General features: G+C 42.9%; 1 protein-coding gene across 1 annotated transcript in view; it reads right to left on the bottom strand.

Annotated features, from left to right (window-relative positions):
- Positions 1-19,928, bottom strand: part of LOC147021300 (ubiquitin thioesterase otulin-like) — a 58,848-nt gene that overhangs the window by 31,553 nt on the left and 7,367 nt on the right. The window contains exons 2-5 of the mRNA XM_085891121.1: positions 16,119-16,283; positions 5,842-5,922; positions 2,339-2,367; positions 1,926-2,017 (exon numbers count right to left, since the gene is read on the bottom strand). Of these exons, the coding sequence (XP_085747247.1) occupies positions 1,926-2,017; positions 2,339-2,367; positions 5,842-5,922; positions 16,119-16,283 (367 nt within the window). The remainder of the gene's footprint in view (positions 1-1,925; positions 2,018-2,338; positions 2,368-5,841; positions 5,923-16,118; positions 16,284-19,928) is intronic.

The raw sequence follows: 19,928 nt of genomic DNA, 5'->3' as shown, positions 1-19,928 counted from the left end.
GGAGATTTCCTTCACCTCAGATCGACACTCCGCCCAGAAGGGCAGGGGGGTGCCCCTTGTCCAACCAGGAACCTCATCACCTCAGATCGAGACGCCGCCCAGAAGGGCCGGGGCATGCCCCTTGTCCAACCAGGAATCTCATCACCTCAGATCGAGACTCCGCCCAGAAGGGCCGGGGCGTGCCCCTTGTCCAACCAGGAAGCTCAGCACCTCAGGCTGGCTCCGCCTTAGCCAGAAAGAGTGTTCGGCCCTGGCCAATCGGGAGGCCACGACAAGTCTTCTGAGAACGGACCGTCCAATGAGGCGAGTGGCGAAAAAAGGAGGTCTCTCACGCCTGAGCACAAAAAGGAGGGGTGGTCTGGATGAGAGAGAGAGAGAGGAGGAGAGACAGTGTGCTCGTGGCAGCAGCTTTGGTGAGTTTGGAGGATCATGTGTGAGACATCCCTGGTGGGAGAGGGCGTTTCAGTCCAGGCAGTTTCGAACCTGGCATCCAGGGCCAGTGAGTGGTCATTGATGAGGGCCCTGCAGACGGTCGTGGTTGCGGGTTCGAGTCCCGTCCCCCCTAAGATCGCGAAGACCACACGAGGTGGACAGGTCCGAGACAGGCCTCAATAAAGACCGCTTTTGGTCCGATTCTTATGGGTGTGTGCGTATGTGTGTTTGTGGCGCCAGTCTGCTAAGTAATGAATTGTTAATTGCCTTGCTGTAAATATGTGCTTATTAATATTCGGATAACTCTGCTCTTTTGTGTTCCCTCCCTGCTTATTGTTAAATAAACATCCCCCTTTGTGGAATGTATCAGCTCGTTCGTGTCCCTTCCTCCATTGGCTTAGCGTGCTGCGTGTTGGAAAATTAACAAGGCCGTTGTGCCTCCGTAAGGGGATATTTGGACCGACGGGACTTTGGTGATCGTCCGCTCGGGTCACACGCGGTTCGAGTACGCTAGCAGCTCGTTCCGTACGGGTGCTGTCGAGGGTGTGGAGACTTGGTAAATCGCCACGTGGATATCTAGCTATTTTGAAAATTGGCAAATAACTCTCTACCACGTGGTAGAAATATTGACGCTTCACGGTCCGATAAGGGACCCGTACTTCTCGGAGCTTTCCGAAGAAGCAAGATGTAAATTCCGGGTGATCGGCGGAGTCGACTCTTCGGCTCCATCCAGCGGTCGTGCTCGCGGCCAACACCCGGCCTCACAACAATATAATTACCTTTCAGTCAATTTACTTCACAGAGAAACCTCAGTCGTCTCAACAGTTCGTGACTATTATGCAGACTTAAAGCATAAATAGGGAGTGGAGGACAGAGTTGGAGTGGAGAGGGGAGGGGCAGAGAAAGGTCAGAGTTCGTAAAGGAGGGTTGAAAGTTGCAGCTTGGGGGGGGGGGGTCAGTGGTTGAGGACTTCAGAAGGGGACATGTGGAATTGGGGTTTGGGAAGGGAGGAAGTTGAGGTCTTGGAGAAGAAAAGGGGAGGACAGGACATAGAGTTGGGGTGGGATGGGGCAAATAGGGGACAGAGCTGGGAGAGAGGGTTTGAGGATTTGGGGTGAGGTTGGGGTTTGAAAACACATTTTACTTTACACGGCATTTCCATGGGTCCTTGCTGTTATGCTGTCAAAGGGCATTCCTTGCAAACTCCCGAAAGATTCCACACTCTATTGGAAACAAATTCTCTTACAATAACCCGGTGAAACCAGGTTATCTGCTGGTCTTAAATATGATGATAAAAAATGTTTTGAAGAATGCATTTCTTGTAGCATACACTAAATTTACAGTTTAACTATCATGAAAACTGGCAAGCATGATGTACTCGACACGTCAACCTATAACCTGATCAAGAAAAACTTGAACTATATGAAATAAGGAATTTTTAAAGCCAAAATTTCCAAAGAGGTCATCACAACACCAAGGCAATAAAACAGTACCTGTCTCATTTGAAGAGTCTTCTCTGTGCAACCCCTCCATTCTTTTTCAGCATATACCCTCAAATCTATTTCACCTCCAATGCTTTCCCTGGCTGTGTACAAACAAAGTACAGCATATTGTCAATGGTCTCTCAGCACCACCAATGGATATAATAATTAAAAGCATTTTATAGAAATGAGAAAAATGTCAAACAGTTATTGACAGCTTATCAAGACGATAAACGATGCTAAAAAGCGTAAAATGGATACATCACAAGTATTACTGCCATAAACCTTTATTGTCAACGAACTGCAGAATCATTAGAAGCTTTCAAAATAATAACAAAACGTCAACACTTCATTTTCAAAGAGCATAATTATCACCGACAACATGATACTTGTGATGGAGAGGTGAAAGGAATAAGAGGAATCACCTATGATATCTTCACTTTGGTACAAGTCCCTGAAAAACATCAAAGTTGACCATTACAGAGATGCTAACCCCTCAGCAAGGATATGAACATCATCTCTAAAACATGTACGCTAATTTGTCAAAGAATTGAGAGGCATTTCAGGAGAGAAATTATTTCAAGTGTCATACAATACACATTCCATCTTCTATTTGCGAACTTCCCATACACAGCGACCAGGAACAGGTATTAAAGCACGAGTGAGCAACAAAAGTAGATAATAATAATAACAACAAAAACGATCAACACAGGACCACAACTCACAAGAACAACATACCCAGGCAAAAATGCTACTTAGAACTATAGTATATGAGAGTAGTACTCACATATACTATCGTTGGTAACAGGTCCGACTGCAGTAGTCTGCAGAGAATTACTACAGGAAAAGAATATTTTTGCCAGCGTGGTTTACAAAACTTGCCATAATCACCCGGTGGACAGAGATTATGTTTTCACCTGTCTGTCTTTGTCTGTGAACAAATACCTCAATAAGTTGTGGAAGGATTCGGACGAAATTTGGTGGATAGGTTGGGTGTGTGACAAGGACAAATTGATTTGATTTTGGTGAAGATCCAGATTCAACAATTTTACAAGTGATTCTTCACCATTGATTGATTGGGCCAAAAACAATATATGGCACAATATTTCAAAACTTTGTGGATGGATTATGATAAAAACTTGGCAGATGAGTTGGGTAGGTGACAAGAACAAGCTGGTTAGATTTGGGTTCAGGTCCAGATCCAGATTATCAGTGGGATACAAAACGTAAACTGTTCAGCCTGGCAGGGGTATGCGCTCTAGTTAGAAATGCTGTCGTAAAGCCTGGCACAGTTCATGAGATGAACTTATTCGAATTACAAATTTAAAATCACTCAGAGGAGCAATAAAGTGTGTAAGTGGAACACAAAGCACAGGGATAACCAACAAGCATATTATTCATACAATCCAGAGCTTTTAAGATGTAGCTCAATAGCGTGAGCTCGAACTTGGTGCTATGGATTTGTAACAGTACGTATATCAGCGAGCAAAGAAATTCGATTTATGATCACGTCACGTGAGGGTCTAATTGTAGACTCCAGTACTAAGACTGTTGAAGCACATGATCTTTAATTGCTCGACCAGTACAATGGCAAAACAACGAACAATCTGCATTGGCAGAGTCAAAGATAGTTCTGAAGCTGTTGTATTCTCCTGGATATACATCAGAACTCACCACCATAGGTGGACCGGAACAATGTAAGGTGAAGAATGGCGGATCAACCTCAAATGACTAACAAGTGCAATTTCGATTTAAAAACTTTTCTTCTTTGGGAAACTTCTCTCATTTAACAATACTCTAATGTAGTCAAGCATCATCAGCAGCAGCAGCAGGTTTTAAAACTATTTTCCCCTTTTTCAGGAGATTGGTCAAATTATGACATTCCTCCAAATGGATCCAATGCATCAGTTTCATGCAAACCCAAACATTCCATATCTTTTTAGGACGTCCTCTCGGCTTTCTTCCTTCTACCACAAGCTTTGTTACTTTCTTTACAGCTTCATCTTCTGACCTTCGTTGCACATGACCGTACTAACCAAATCTTCTTTTCCCAAGTTCTTCTTCAATAAAAGTGTTGATTTTAATCTCTTCCTGGTTTCTGAGCTTGGAATTATTTCAAACCAATCAACGATCATGATCTTTAACCCTATTTACATCTCCCCTCCTACAGAAAGGGGAGATGGTTTTTTTTTTCTTTCCGTTTTTCTTTTTCCATCATTTGCAATCACACACACACACACACACACACACACACACACACACACACATACACACACACACACACACACACACACACACACACACACACACACACACACACACACACACACACACACACACTCACACACACACACACACACACACACACACACACACACACACACACACACACACACACACACACACACACACACACAGTTCCTTCATTTCTGAGCAAATCCTCTTAAAATTTGGCAGGGAGGTACCTTGGTTTGATACACCCAAAAGTATTTTATTGCTTCAATGGCAAAACACAAAAAAATACATTTTGCATTGGATCACACACAGAAATAACAATCAAACAACCCCTTGTTTAATTTGTTTTTTTGGTACAATTTGGCACAACGCTGGTTTTAAACAGCCCCATATAGTGATGCGTAGAAACTTGTTTGGATAAGTGTCATTTTCAGGATTTCAGGGATCGAAGGTCAAAAAAAAAATTTGATTGCAAAATTAAGGTTTTTTGCTTGCAACGACTAATAATAATTTTTTAATCGACACAACACATGGTTACAAAAAAAAAAAATCAAAAAAAAATCAGATATTGGTCTGGCATCTTCCCTTCAATATGTCACTTTTGAAATGACGTATTCCACTCAAGAATGCTCGACGTACATGCGCAGAAACCCCAGGAATGGCTGTGTTCAGAGCATCAGAGTATATCGTGTGTGCGAGATATTAGTTACCTAAAATGGCTCACAAAGCTTCGACAAAAAGACGAAAATACTTTGAAAAGTACCTGAGAGAAAGGGCTGTGCCTCTGCACAATGAAAGACTTGGAGAACTTTCTCCACTCACCGAACGGGCAGCTGCTCTTATTACAAACTCCCGACCATGTGGGGCAGTGCAAGGCCCGAGTGGACGGGTGTGTGCCATACAAACCCCTGACGGATCTCTACCAGTGAATGCAGGGAATTTCGTTTCCTTTTTTTAAATGGTGGTTTCGTACTCCTAGGGTTCAAAGAAACTCTGAAGTACCATTAAGACTGCGGGCATTAAATATAGGTACAAACCCTACAACAGCAATAAGCCTTCCCTATCCTATATGGGGAGGCATAATTATCCTCGAGATTTTTGCATCAATTGCTAAAAGGAGATGCAACTGAACATGTGTTGTTTTTTTTAATATATCCACGGCTGTCGCTCACTTGTATCAATGGAAAATTATAGGAAATCAACACCCATCAGTCTGTCATCCAGATATTTCTCGCATCTCCTATACCTTCGTAAGTCCGATTTGCATTCAGGAACAGAACAATGATAGTTTAACCACTTCAAAATTGCCACCCTTTCATCTCAATGCTGAGAATTATATTAAAAAAGACAAGTTGAATCACAGATTTCATGGTAATAACGGCAGGTTAAAAGTGCACGGGGAGTAAACCGAATCACTGTAAAAACACAGTGCATGAGCAAAAGGCCTCGTTACCATTCATACGTCATTTCTAAAGTCCCCACAACCCCTTCGGATTAAAGCAGGTAAACATCATTGCTCTGGTGGCTTCCTTTTTACTTTGCAGGGGGTCAAAGTGGGTGGGAGAAAGATGACTTGCGAATGTCTAATTCTAGTTTAAAATGCATTTTAACAGATCTTGCATATCATATTCACAAAACAATACATCAAAGATGTGAGTATGAATTTCAAAAAGTTTTGCACATCCATACACACACGAAATCCAGCCGCTCGAGCTCCTTCTCCTTCTGCAAAACTTCCTCCTCGTTTACAGCAAAAATGTCTTTGGGCTGTTCCCTGCAGATTCACCACACCCCCAAAAATTTTTTTTAGGCCAAGAAGATTGATAAAGTTACTGTCAAAGTCAAAGACAAAGTCAAAGTTACCAGTCAAAGACACTAATGACAAGAAGGAACATATTTGGTCAACATCAGTTTTTCATATTTCTTTTTCAAAATATCAATTTCCATTACATTTGGTGATAACAGTTCTGCTTTGTCTTTCAGTCCCTTCCCACCTGACATCATACTTTGGTTCATGCGACCATGTAATACATCTGTTTGTCAGTTTCTCGTAATACCTTGGGCACTAAAAGAGATTGTTCTTGTAAAACTGAAAATGCTTGGAATACAATACACTTGAAAATAGAGTGCAGGGTATCCAAATACTCCACAGATTCTGATTCAAGATGATGATATTTTGGCAGCGAAACTTGCAATTACTTCCAAAAGTTAGATGTACAGTTGTATTATCCCAAAAGCATAGAAATGTGATGCACTCACATACAACTCAAACCTACAGGTTCACTTTGCCTTCCATTTTTGTTGCACAACTTTGCACTGAAGAATCCCATTAGGCCAAACAGTCATATTATTCAAACTAATAGTCTAAGTAAAATTAATCCTACCACATGACAAGGTATATCAAAAGTAGCATTGTTTGCTGAATACTTAGAACAAAAATAAAGCAATAAAAAATTTTTTTTTAAAGCAGAAAACATGGGAACTAAGGACAAAATTAGCATAGCATCACAATCTCATAGCAACCAGGCTCAGACTGTCTCACTCTGCCATGAGCTAAGATTTTGTATAATCTTTTTTTTTTTTTAAACAATGTTTTAAGGCATATACTGTATGTGTGTGTATATGTATATATATATATATATATATATATATATATATATATATATATATATATATATATATATATATATATATATACATATATATAAATATCTACATATATATATATACATATATATATACATATATACATATATATATACATATATATATATATATACATATATATATATATACATATATATATATATATATATATATATATATATATACATATATATATATACATATATATATACATATATACATATATATATACATATACACATATATATATATACACATATATATACATATATACATATATATATACATATACACATATATATATATACACATATATATATATATACATATATATATATATACATACATATATATATATATATATATATATATATATATATATATATATATATATATATATATATACATATATACATATATACATATATATACACATCACACCCAATGGCACTTGACCTGTTTTTTTTGGTTTGCATCAATGGAAACAAACGTCTGGGTGGCAGACAGGCTTTTATTCTTCGCAGATTATGTGGTTTTACCATATATGAGACAATCTGCGGCTGATGCTCTGCATTACAGCCAGAGGGTGCTAATGGCATATTTTGTATATTCACCCAGACCCCGACATTCGCAGGTTCCGCGTATTTGCGATAAGCTCCGACATTCGTGGGAAATTGCCCCGCATGTTCGCGGTTGTAAAGGCATTTTTTTGTTTGTATTTTTTTTCATGAGCCACGAGCATAACAGTCCTAAAACACATCTTCCATGAGCCACACACAAATCAGCTGGATGTATGTACAGTGCAAAATTGTACGTACGCAAAAAAACATCTTCCACAAGCCACGAACATGACCTGCTTCATGTACGTGTATTGTCGCTTCGTGGGATAAACATAGTTTTGTGGGGCATCTTACCAGGTGTAATTTAAATACAAGGTACTGTACGTACTGCATTGTAGCTTTGTGGGATAAAGAGTTTTGTGGAACCTTTTTTTTGTAAGCATCTTTAATGAAACTGGAATCGTGCATTCGTGGTTGAAAACATTTTAAAACCTTTAAAAACCTGCCCTTTGAACCAGGAACCACCGCAAACCGATAACGTTACCCGCCTTGTCCCCATTGTACCAATTCCCAGACTTTGGTGGCATCATTTGCGGCCTTTTAATGAACCAGCAACCACCACGAACCGATAATGTTATTCCACTTGTCTCCATTATAACAGTGACAAAACACTTGTGGATTTTTCCCTAACACTCGCAGATTTTCATGAGACTTCCCCCAACATTCGCGGATTTTTCGTGGATCGGGAAATCCTCGGAACTCTTCCCCCCCCCACCCCCATATTCATGGGGTTTTCCCGCAACGTATCCACCACAAATGTTGGCCTGGTGTGTGTGCGTGCATGCGCGTGTGTGATATAGTTACGGTTTTAGGGGTATATGGAAGAATTTAATAGGGAATTTAGTATTGTGTAGAGTTGTTTGGTCCGTGGATGAGTAGAAAGCATCTCGATGTAACCAAGTTAGGGAATCTGTGAGCTTTAGTGTTACGTGTCACCAAGTGGGGGTGGTGCGGTGTTAATTAGCGTAGGGAGTAAGAATAAGTTCCCCAGTATGTGATTGCCCTCTGTGATTTTTCCCTATGTTTTTATACTTCAAGATTGGCAATAAAGGGGGGAAACGTGTCCCTGGGACGACAACAAATGGGCAGGAAGCCCCGCCTCCCCGGGTTTGGTGCGTGCAGGCCACACCTCGGAGGTGGAAGATTGTGAGATGAAAGACGCCTGAAGAAGAAGAGAGCGTGAGAGGTTCTTCCTGGATAGGATGGGAGATCGGTATGATTGAGGTCAAGGGCAGGCAGGCTTGCACACGTGTAGATTGTGTAAGGTTCGCGTCTGGAAAGAACAGAGCGCGCGCGCGCGCACGCACGCACGCACGCACGCGGTTGGTGTGAGGAACACACAAGGCAGGTGGCACCTGAGGAAAAAGGAAGGCCGGCACATTTGGAGCCTTCGTGTGGAAAGTCGCTTATGGGTGGCCTGTCGTACGTCTGCCCTGCCACGAGAGAAGTGATGGCACCATTTGCGTGCATGTGCACGTGCTGGTGGAAGCGCTCCCCATTCCAAGTTCGACAAGGACCAGCTCTGAGCCAAGCAGAGTACAAGTACACTTGAAAAAAAGGATTTTTCGTTTTATTTTGTGTCCCAGTTGTCCATATTTGCATCTGTGTGCGAGGCCTCGACTGTAGGAGTTATTTATTTCATACCATTATTATTATTATTATTACTACCTGTTGAATTATTGTCTTTGTAACTATTTGTGGATGTTCATTAAATGTGTTTATTTTGAAGAAACTGCATTTTTCCATTTGTAGTGGGGTTCGATCTCCATCGAACATGTGTTTAAATCTCCATCGATCAGCGTGTCCGCCTCCTCTTAATAAGGAACCGCTCGGCCGTCCCGCGGGGTTGGCGATGTAAACCGCCCGTCACCACAATTTGGGTCGTCAGGGTGTTAATGTGGGCTGCTACCCCCATGACAAATATATATACTACCGGTCAAAAGTTTTAGAACACCCATTTTTCAGTTTTGACTGAAATTTAAGCAGTTCAAGTCCAGTGAATAACCTGAAATGGTACAAAGCTAAGCGGTAAACTGCCAGAGGTTAAACAAAAAAGTTTTAGTTCCCAAAAACGGAAAAAATGATGTAAATTTCAGAGTTGTTAAAAAAGGCCGTTTTCAGGGAACAAGTGATTGGTTAGCAACTGCAGCTGTTCTGCAGCAATAGAAGTAAATTAAGCCTTGAAAGTTGATGAAAACAATTGCTACAGTTGTCCCAACTTTTGGTGATTAGTTACAAACCCTCTGTCTGTATAAAGGTAGTGTTGGAACAGACCGTGTTGTTACACCCTCTGAAGCATTATTTGGACAATATTGCACCTCAGGAAGTCGTATATTGCTATAATAATGGCGAGAAAAAGACAATTGACAAAGGAAGACAGACAGACCATTATAACCCTTAAAAGTGGAGGTCTTTCCTTTAGAGAAATTGCAAAGTAAGCAAAGGTATCAGTGAGTTTCCTACACCATCAAAAGGCACTTGGAAACTGGAGGAAACTCTGATAGGAAGAGGTCTGGCAGACCCAAAGCCACAAAACAATCAGAAGATAAGTTTCTGAGAGTCAAATGCTTGCATGATAGGCGGCTCACAGAACAGCAGCTACAAGCACAGCTTAACACTGGTCGAAGTAAGGAAGTCTCAGTTTCAATGGTGAAGAGAAGACTTCGAGCTGCAGGTTTGACAGTCGAGTGGCAGTAAGAAAGCCATTGCTAAGATGGCAAAATAAGAAAAAGAGGCTTGCCTGGGCCAGGAAGCACCACCAGTGGACTACTGAAAACTAGAAGGTCTTCTGGACCGATGAATCAAAATTTTTAATCTTTGATTAATCACGCAGGGTTTTTGTACGCTGTCGAGTCGGCGAAAGGATAGTTCCTCAGTGTGTGACACCAACTGTCAAATATGGAGGAGGAAGCGTGATGATCTGGGCTCTTTTGCTGGATCCAGAGCCGGCAACTTGCAAAGTGACTGGCACCCTGAACCAAAAGGGCTACCACAGCATTTTGCAGCACCATGCAATACCCTCTGGTCTACGCCTAGTTGGTCAGGGGTTCATCCGACAGCAAGATAACAACCCAAAACATACCTCCAGGCTATGTCAGAACTACCTCAGAAGAAAAGAACAAGATGGTATGCTTCAAATAATGGAATGGCCAGCACAGTCTCCAGACTTAAACCCCATCGAGCTGGTTTGGGATGAACTGGAGAAGGGTGAAAGCAAAGCAACCTACAAGTGCAACACATTTGTGGGAACTTCTGCAACAGTGTTGGGAAGAACTTTCCGAACAATATTTGATTTCCATAGTGGAAAGAATGCCACGAGTATGTTCGGCTGCTATATCTGCAAAAGGTGGATCCTTTGATGAGTCAAAAATTGATTAAATTTTGTTCAACAAAACGATTCCATGATTTATTTTTTTATCTGCAATTGTTTATTTGTTCTATACTTTAATTTCAGAGTAGTCATGCGCCACTTAACGACGGGGTTACGTTCTGAGAAATGCGTCGTTAAGCGACGTCGTCGTCGTGCGAACATCAATTTTTTTTTTCGTTTTCGAACATAGTGTTAACGGCTGTGTAAATTCGCATTACACCATAAAGGGTCCTCAGGTGAGATATATCGGTAAGTTAATGTGTAGTTAGCCCAAACCCGTTGTATAGAGGGAATATATGTGATCCATTCGGGCTGCGATCCTTCAGTTAGCCGTTTTTCTTTTGCTGTCGTTATTTTGGTGCAAGAACAACCACGAACATCGCCACAACCAACATCTCAACGATCACGCCATTCACTACACGACGCCAACAATCACGCCATTCACACCACCTTCCACAACTACGCTACCACCATCTTCGCCACTCGTCATTCAACGAGCACCGTGCGGTCACGATCTCCGCGGGACGGATGAAAGGAGCGGAGAGGCAGCAGCAACAAGGGTGCGAAGGGGCATCTCCCGCCTAAAACTCCTGCTTGAATGTCTCCCGCCGGATTTTCCAGCGCTTTGGCATGGGGGAGGTGCGATTTGAGCCAGAGGTCAAAGGTGAAAAAAGGAGGGGGCCTGATTTTGGGGGAATAATTCCCTGGCCCCGAGCCAAAACTGACTTTCCTCGTCCCCCGCACGGCGCGGGGAGGGGGGAACGAGAGGGCACGCCCCTATTTGGGAAGCTTCCAGAAGGGCGGTGGAGCCGGAAACGGGGCGGGGCGAAGGGCGGGGTCCAACCCTAAAAAAGGCGTGGACGTGAAGGTCGACAAAAACGTCGTTCCCTTGTCCCTGTTCCCTTGTCCCTGAAGGGGAATTGTCAAGAGTTGTGGTGATTGTTCCTGGTCGGAGGTTCCGTTCGTTCGTCCCTATCGGGCGGACGACACGTGCAGGCGTGAGGCACGAGCCCAGTGGACCACGCCGGAGGGACTCGGAGTTACGGTCGCCAAGGGCTGGACGACGCGCTAAGGGAAGTCGCGACTTCCATTTCTTTTGGGTTCTGTGTAAACGTGTGTGTGGCGCCAGTCTGGTGAAGTAGAACTGTTATAAGTTTTGCCGTGTGAATTGCATTATTCGGTTGTAGATCTGCGTGTCTCTTCGCTTGCTTTTATTGTGTTTTCTTGCTTGACTGTAATATACGTGCCTTCCGTGCTGCGCGGAATAAATGTGCTGGTCCAATTGTTCCCCGTTTCGCTGCGTCCTTTCCTTTGTTTGAATCCCCATCTTGCATCACGTAAGGGATTAATAGTGGGTTTAAAACACCCAGTAACTAATCTGAACAGTCAAGGTCGACGATAACTCCGCTCGGTTATCCTTGTAGCACGGAACGAGCTGCTTAAGCGGTTCGTGTCCGGAGTCGACCTGTGGCGTGGTGCAACTCCTCGGTACGCTATCCACGCGGGTACTTAGGTAAATCGACCATTCGGCGATCGGACCCTATTTCGCGTGGGTAGAATGCGGACTGAGTTGTGGTGAGGTTAAACCCCCATCCATGACTAGCTCCCGGCGTTGTTCCGAGAGGGTCACGACTGAATTGCACGTTCGGTGGGCGAAGCGGCCGCTATTGGCTACACGCGGTCGTTGGCAACAATAGTTTTCGAACATCGTGCTTACACAAACCTAGACACCGAGGCTATATGGTATAGCCTATTGCTCCTCGGCGACAAACCTGTACAGCATGTTACTGTACTGAATACTGCAGGCAATTGTAACACAATGGTAATTATTTGTGTATCTAGACATAGAAAAGATTTTTTTTTTTTTTTAAATGGTACACCTGTATCGGGTAGATTACATGTAGATTTTATAAACACTGTATACTTAGGCTACACTAAATTAATTTTAAAAAAAGAATTTCTTTCTTTAATAATAAATTAACCTAAGCTGACTAACTTTTTGACTTTATAAAGTTAAATTTTTTTTTAATTTTTGATGAATGCTTAGTTGCCATGATGAACAAAACACGAGATTAAATCAAGCACACGGAAAAATGATGCAATCAAGAGACGCGGTAAACACGAGATGTACAGTAGAAGAATGCTGCGTGACATGGCATGCTGTTTTACATTAAACTTTTTTTTTAAAAGTAGAAAGAGTACACTCTAAAATAACGATAAAAAGTACAGTATAGTAAATACATAAACCAGTAACATCGGTTTATTATTATTATCAAGTATTATGTACTGTACATAATTGTATGTGCTATTTTTATACGACTGGCAGCGCTATGTCGGCTACATCACACGGCGATAGGAATTTTTCAGCTCCATTGTAATGGAGCTGGCAGATCCGTCGTATATGCGATTATGGGACCACCATCGTATATGCGATCCGTCGTTGCCCGAAACGTCGTTATGCCGCGCATGACTGTACATTGAAAAATTAAACTGCTTAAATTTCAGTAAAAACTGGAAAAATGGGGGTGTTATAAAACTTTTTACCGGTGGTATATATGATATATGATATATGATATATGATATATATATACGCACATTAGATTAAGGCAGTTGGGATTATCAATTTTACAGGAGAAAAGGTACAGCCAACCAAGCAGTAATAAACTTTACTCCTCTTCAATTTGAAACAATTAAGAAAGAGTATCGATAACATATTATGAAAATGATTTGGCGGTTAAAGAGGGGTTAATTATTCCCAGTTATTTCATCACGAATGTTAGCGCATGTAATTGTAACCCCAATTAGCAACAACTAGAATTGGATGTCTCAGAACAGTCTACACACAACACACACGCACTCGTGTCTCCTCTCTCTCATTTCCTTCTATATTTTACTCTCAAATCACTCCCATTATCCTTTCACACCATAGAACCATAGAATGTCCACGGGAGCTAACTGCGAACCCCTGCACATGCCCTGGTGAGGTGGGGCATCCATGTGTGCTAATTCAGTGCTGTAAGAGTGCGTGTGCAACATGCAGAAGTGGGGGGAGACTGCATAGCTGTGGCGGCGGGGTTGGCAATGCAGACGCAGGGTGATACAGCAAACAGAGAGAGAAGCCATGTATGCCAACCTGGACCCACCAGAAGAGACACACCAAACCGGTGGAGAAAGGTCTGCAAGGCAAGCCTGTTCTCAAGAGTCACTGGTGTATCTGCCAACCTGCAAGATCAGCCTCTACCGTGCCTCCAGCCGAATCACCACAGGGAAGACGGCACAAATTTTACACCAGACAGTTCTCTCTGCTTTCTTGTTCATCTTATGTCTCTGCCCAAGTCTTCCCATTTAAAATGTTACCATCTGGGTTAAGCACACCTATTGGGTTTCTTTTTAACATTATTATTAACCTCTTTACTGTACCCCATCCCCATTATTTATCAAACCTCCTATTTCTAATATGCATTTGTCTCTGACCACAAAACGTTTCTCCACATGCCTGCAGTATCATGAAGATGCCTTTCGCAAACTCCATATGAGCTTCGAGATGAGTCAGTGATGGCTTCTTTCTTGCCACCTGTCCATAGAGGCCAGCTTTGTGAAAGGAATGGGATATTGTTGAATAACACTGACCCGGATCTCAGACATAGAGCCTTACAGAACTTTCAAAGTCATCGTTTGATTCACAGTGACATCCCAAACCAGTTTCCTGTTTGCCGGCTGCTACGTCTGGATGGGCGACCTGATCTGGGTGGAGTCTGGGTGATACGATACATCTTCCACTTCTTAATGAAGGATTTCACCATACTCAAAGGGATAATGAGTGACTGAAATATTCTTATAACCCACTCCTGAGCGGTGCTTCTCCACCACTTTACGTCTGAATGCTTAGGAAAGATCCTTGGCCTTCACGTTTGTCTTGTTAGTTGACCAGGTGAGTTTCACCTTCAAACTCCTTAGACAAGTGAGAGAGCTTAATTTTTAAGTTAAACCACTGATTACATATAGGTGATGCCGATTACACTTATTATATAACCTTTCAAACAAATCATTAACCTCCGCTATCGAAGATCGGAGGTTACTGTTTGTGTTTGTTTGTGAACAGTATTACGGAAAAACTCCTCGACGGATTTCGACGAAACTAGGTGGGGGGGTTAGGTATGGTCCAAGGATCATGCCATCAGATTTTGGACTTGGTCCCCCCCCCACCCCCCAAAGAAAAAATTGTTAGAGAAAATTTTTTTTTTGCATTTCTACATGTTTTAAGTGATTTCCAACCCCCCCCCAAAAGAATGTTGGAGAAAAGAACTATAACTGTCAGCACTGTTGACATCATATTTAATGAATAAGATATAAGGTTCACTTGAATGACCCAGCAGTATTGGCGGTGGAGGTTTTGCACTCTCCCGAGTGCGCCCCCTCTAGTTTTCTCTGTTAATACAACTTATTCACATTTTATCTGCATTTCTTTTTTTTTGCTTTATTACTTTGAAGTAGTTTGTGAAGACTATTAATAAAGTTGGATTTGAAAGCATCATGGAATACACTCAGGTGGCATCAAAATGTAAAACTTTGGAGGGGTGAATACTTTTGTAAGCCACTGTATACAGGTGGGAATATGCTCTGTTTATGTCAGTACTGTACTCAGCAGTGGAGATAGGCTGGAAGATTGGCCTAGAGGTATGCACACTCGCCTCTAAACTGTCTAGCCTGCGTTTCAATCAAGACCCTAAGTGCCATCCCAGTGTTTCACAGGTGTGCCGTCCCTCGGATGGATGTTAAAACGGGCGTCCCGTCTGCCAGCATTTGTTGATGGACATTAAAGATCCCACGGTGTCCTTTGTGAAGAGTCAGCGAGCTATCGCTGGCACCATGACCAAATTCCAAATTCCTGCCATAACCAGATGGCATTGCATCAGTGGCACACCTACGCCCTCTGCCAATGAATGATGCTTCCCCACAGCCTTGTGCTGCATACACACAAAGAAGCAGTTTCGATATGTGAAAATCTCCCTATTTTGCTGTCTTCATAAATGCCAAATGAACAGGACCGATTCACTGAAAGTGCTGTTGAGCTTATCAAAATTAGTCTTACAGAGAATGTTCATCTGAATTAGGTTCTTTGGAAGAATACTACGTAATGTATCCTATCAACAAAATAATCAATGGCATTTCATAACAGAAATCTTATATTCTAAGGATTCAAATAAAAGATTACAGCATCCTGAACCAAATGCAATTATAAATTGTGCCATATTATCCTTAAATGAAACCAAAAAGAGTAGGCAGCACCTGTATGAAACAATCTCCAAAACTACAATAAATTTCCATGCTTACTGGAGAGAAAGCGGGCCTTCTTGCATTGCTTGGTCAAAAGGTTTGAGTACTTCCTTTTCTGCCATGGCTTGTTGCTTGTCATTCAGTTTTCTTTTCTCCTTTGCCGTCGATTCTTCTTTAGTCACCGACATGAAGTTTTTGTCACGTTTCGACAATCTTTTTTGCCTGCGTGGATACAAACATATGATCACCATATTTTGTGATAGCACCAGTTGAAAGAACCAAACATAAAATAAAAACCTTTTAAGAATAAGATTGACGTCCATTTATTGACACCACGAGCAGTAGAAGTATAACTATGCCACATATATGGACTGAGGTCAGACTGCACGTTACAAAAATAAAAATAACAAATAAATATAAATACTACAACGGCACTCGGTGGAGCGCATATATCCGCCAGGCTGAACAGTTTACGTTTTGTATCCTACTAATAGGCTGGATCTGCATCCGGACCTGAACCAAACTCTAATCAACTTGTTCTTGTCACCTAAAACTCATCCACCAAGTTTTGTCATAACTCGTCCAAAACTTTTTGAAATACCATGCATGCTATGTATAGTTTTTGGTGAAATCTCTCTCTCCCTCTCTGAAATGTCCCATCTCTCAAAGGTGAAAAAAATCACTTAAAATAAATAAATAAATTATCCTATCTGGATCCAGATCTAGATCTTCACCAAAATCGAATCAATTTGTCCACGTCACACACACAACCTGCCAGCCAATTTTTCATCCAAATCCATCCACACAAACAAAGAAACAGGCAGGCAGGCAGGCATGAAAACAAAACCTCCTTTCATCTTCAGTGGTGGAGACAATGAACAAAAACACAAAACTTTTACCTTTTAATTTTATTACAACACAGCGAGGTGGGTGAGGGTAAACATATTACGCACTGTCCATACTGTCATCTGTGGTAAATAGAAAACACAAGACTGAGTTCAGGATGATGATGCTGTTAGAGGGGAGGGGGGTTGAGGGTGTTGGTTAGAAATATGTGGATGTTGAACTTGCGATGACTGTTCCATCATCAGGAGCATGACAAAGTCACCTGCTGCATTGCTACAAAGAAGGGGAAAACCATCCTTAGCCACCTTGACCCAGAGCAGAACTTTCCTGCTTGGAGAGGAAGGTATCAGATGGATCCTCTTCCAAAATAATCCCATCTCTTTGGTGTCTGCCATAGTTCAACTGGAGCCTTCAGCCCCAGGTGCCTTGTGGAAACATTGGTAAATCTGCAATGGTTTCTCCTTAATTACCACATTTGACTCACGTTCACCTATCCTATAATGGCAGCCCACAGATGCCGCACTTTGACCTCTTGCCAAACTATCTTACAAGTCATAACCTGTCTCTGCCTTTTGGCACAACTAATTTTGTCAATTGTTTTAAGTTTGGGTGCCATTATTAACTGTTGTGTGTCAACTCTATCTTGTAGATCTAGGATTACAGGATCTCTGTGTCATTTCCTGTTCAATGATGATTAAACGATGACCAAACTTAGCTGTTCTTTCCCGTATGCTGGTCTCATCACTACAATTAACGGTGCACGAGAAATAACAAAGCTCATTATGGGAGGTACACACGGATGCAAACAATGCCTCATCTCACTTCAAAAACCACCATTGGCCGAAATGAAACACCACGATAACTAAATTGGAACACAAGAGGTAGCCCATGATTGGTGGAAACCCAGGATATTTGAAGGTTTACTGTACTTCAATTTTAGTAAATAATGATTTTAAAGATCGTTAAACAAAAAAAAAATTCCCACATGACCAGGTAATGCTGAATGGAAGGGTTTTGAAGGTGACAAGAAGGGGATTTGTGTTCCACACCATTCAAGTATATTGTTACAGCTGTGGAAATTCACAATACACCATAAAGGGTCCTTAGATCAGTCATGACGCTAAGTTTATGTGCAGATAGTTCCCCACCATTGTTTAAAGGGTTAATTCGTGTTCACCGGGCTGCGACCCTTTGAGATAGCCGTTTTTCTTTTTCTATTGTTATTTTGAACAAACCTCCATGCAAGCAACAAGCCGCGTTGAAAACCGTCGAACGAAAAAGGGAACCAAAACAGTTCCGATGGGCGCGCGGATTTTTCCCGCCTATTTTTCCCCGCGCTTGGTGTGAAGGAAAGGGGGAGGGCAGCTCGCCGCCGATTGGTGGATGAACAGCGTGAGGCGGTCGGGATGAGGGAACGTCCCTTTTCGGGAACCTTCTCGAAGGGAGGTGGAGCCGAAAACAGTGAGGAGCGAAGGGCAGAGCCCCGCGCTATATAAGGTGGACCGCACGCGGGGCTCACTCTCTCTGTCGGGGTCGAGTGCTCCTCTCTCTTGGTGGCCAGGGTCGAGCTCGCTCTCTGTTTGGGCCGTCGACGTCACTCTCTCCCTCGGGTCCATAAGCTCTCTATCGGGGTCGAGTGCTCCTCTCTCTTGGTGGGCAGGGTCGAGCTCTCTCTCTCTCTCTCTCTCTCTCTCTCTCTCTCTCTCTCTCTCTCTCTCTCTCTCTCTCTCTCTCTCTCTCTCTCTCTCTCTCTCTCTCTCTCTCTCTCTCTCTCTCTCTCTCTCTCTCTCTCTCTCTCTCTCTCTCTCTCTCTCTCTCTCTCTCTCTCTCTCTCTCTCTCTCTCTCTCTCTCTCTCTCTCTCTCTCTCTCTCTCTCTCTCTCTCTCTCTCTCTCTCTCTCTCTGGTCCATGAGCTCTCTGTCTGGGTCGTCGACGTCGTTCTCTCCCTGGTCCTGAAGCCCCTTCTGCCCTTCCGTCCTTTCTTGTTCGGTCGTGGGTCGTGAAAGCACCAGCAGCAACGCCGGAGAGAGATCGCTGACCACGCCAGGGGCCCGAGGTCAGGCGCGGCTACGCAAGGCCGTGGGGAGTCGACGTCGCGACCTGCCCACCATCGCGCCACGAGGGCGCGGGTAAGACCCTTCGGTCTCACGGGACCTGTTCAGTCCTCCAGGTCCCGTGCCATAAAGGTTTACGAACCCCGCCTATAGGGAGGGTTTTTCTTTGCTTTTGTATGACTGCTGTGGCGCCGTGTCCCTATAAATAGACCTGTGTAAATGACTGTACATTGCTCGTATTCGGTGGTAACGCTTTCTATTTATTTCTTGTACATTGCATGACTGCCTTGCTTCTGAATACGTGTGTGTTATAATAAATGTCCTTGTGTGAAATGTATCCCGTTTGTCGTCTTTTTCCCTTTTGAAAGTGCCATCTTGAATCGTGGAATAAATTAGAAGTGGGTTTTGAACACCCGGGTAAAGAAGAGAATCTGATCCGTTGAGGTCGGTGATAACACCGCTCGGTTATCACTGTAGCACGGAACGGACCGCTTAAGCGGTTCGTGTCCTTGGCCGACCTGCGGCGAGGTACGATCGCCCGGTCGACTACTCGCGCAGGTACTTAGGTGGGTCGAATTTGGCAAGCAACCCTATCCTGCGTGGGTGGGCAATTGGCACAATCGTGGTGAGGTTAAACCCCCACCCGTGACTGGCTCCTGGCGGTAGTTCCAGGAGGGTCACGACTGAACTGTCCGTCCGGTGGGCGACGCGGTTGCGATTGGAGTTACGCAATTGCTCGCACGCCAGGCGGGCCAGAATTCGTAACTATATAATTAAATTTGAACAAACTAAAAGATTGAAAAAGTCATAGCAATAAATTTTATTCTGGTGTTTACCGCCATCGACGCAGTGTCTATTACATCAACGTATCGAACAGATGACACGAGTTTTTCGTACCCTGAGTGTGCTCTGGCTTTCAAAAGGAATTAGCCACTGTGGCTAATCCAGGTTTAGAATGATTAGCCAC

This window comes from Eptatretus burgeri, chromosome 8, assembly GCF_056783735.1.
Source record: "Eptatretus burgeri isolate ZD-2024b chromosome 8, Ebu_testis_v1, whole genome shotgun sequence".
Lineage (NCBI taxonomy): Eukaryota > Metazoa > Chordata > Myxini > Myxiniformes > Myxinidae > Eptatretus > Eptatretus burgeri.
The sequence above is the reverse complement of the archived record's forward strand: the minus strand, read 5'-3'. Positions and strand labels throughout refer to the sequence as shown.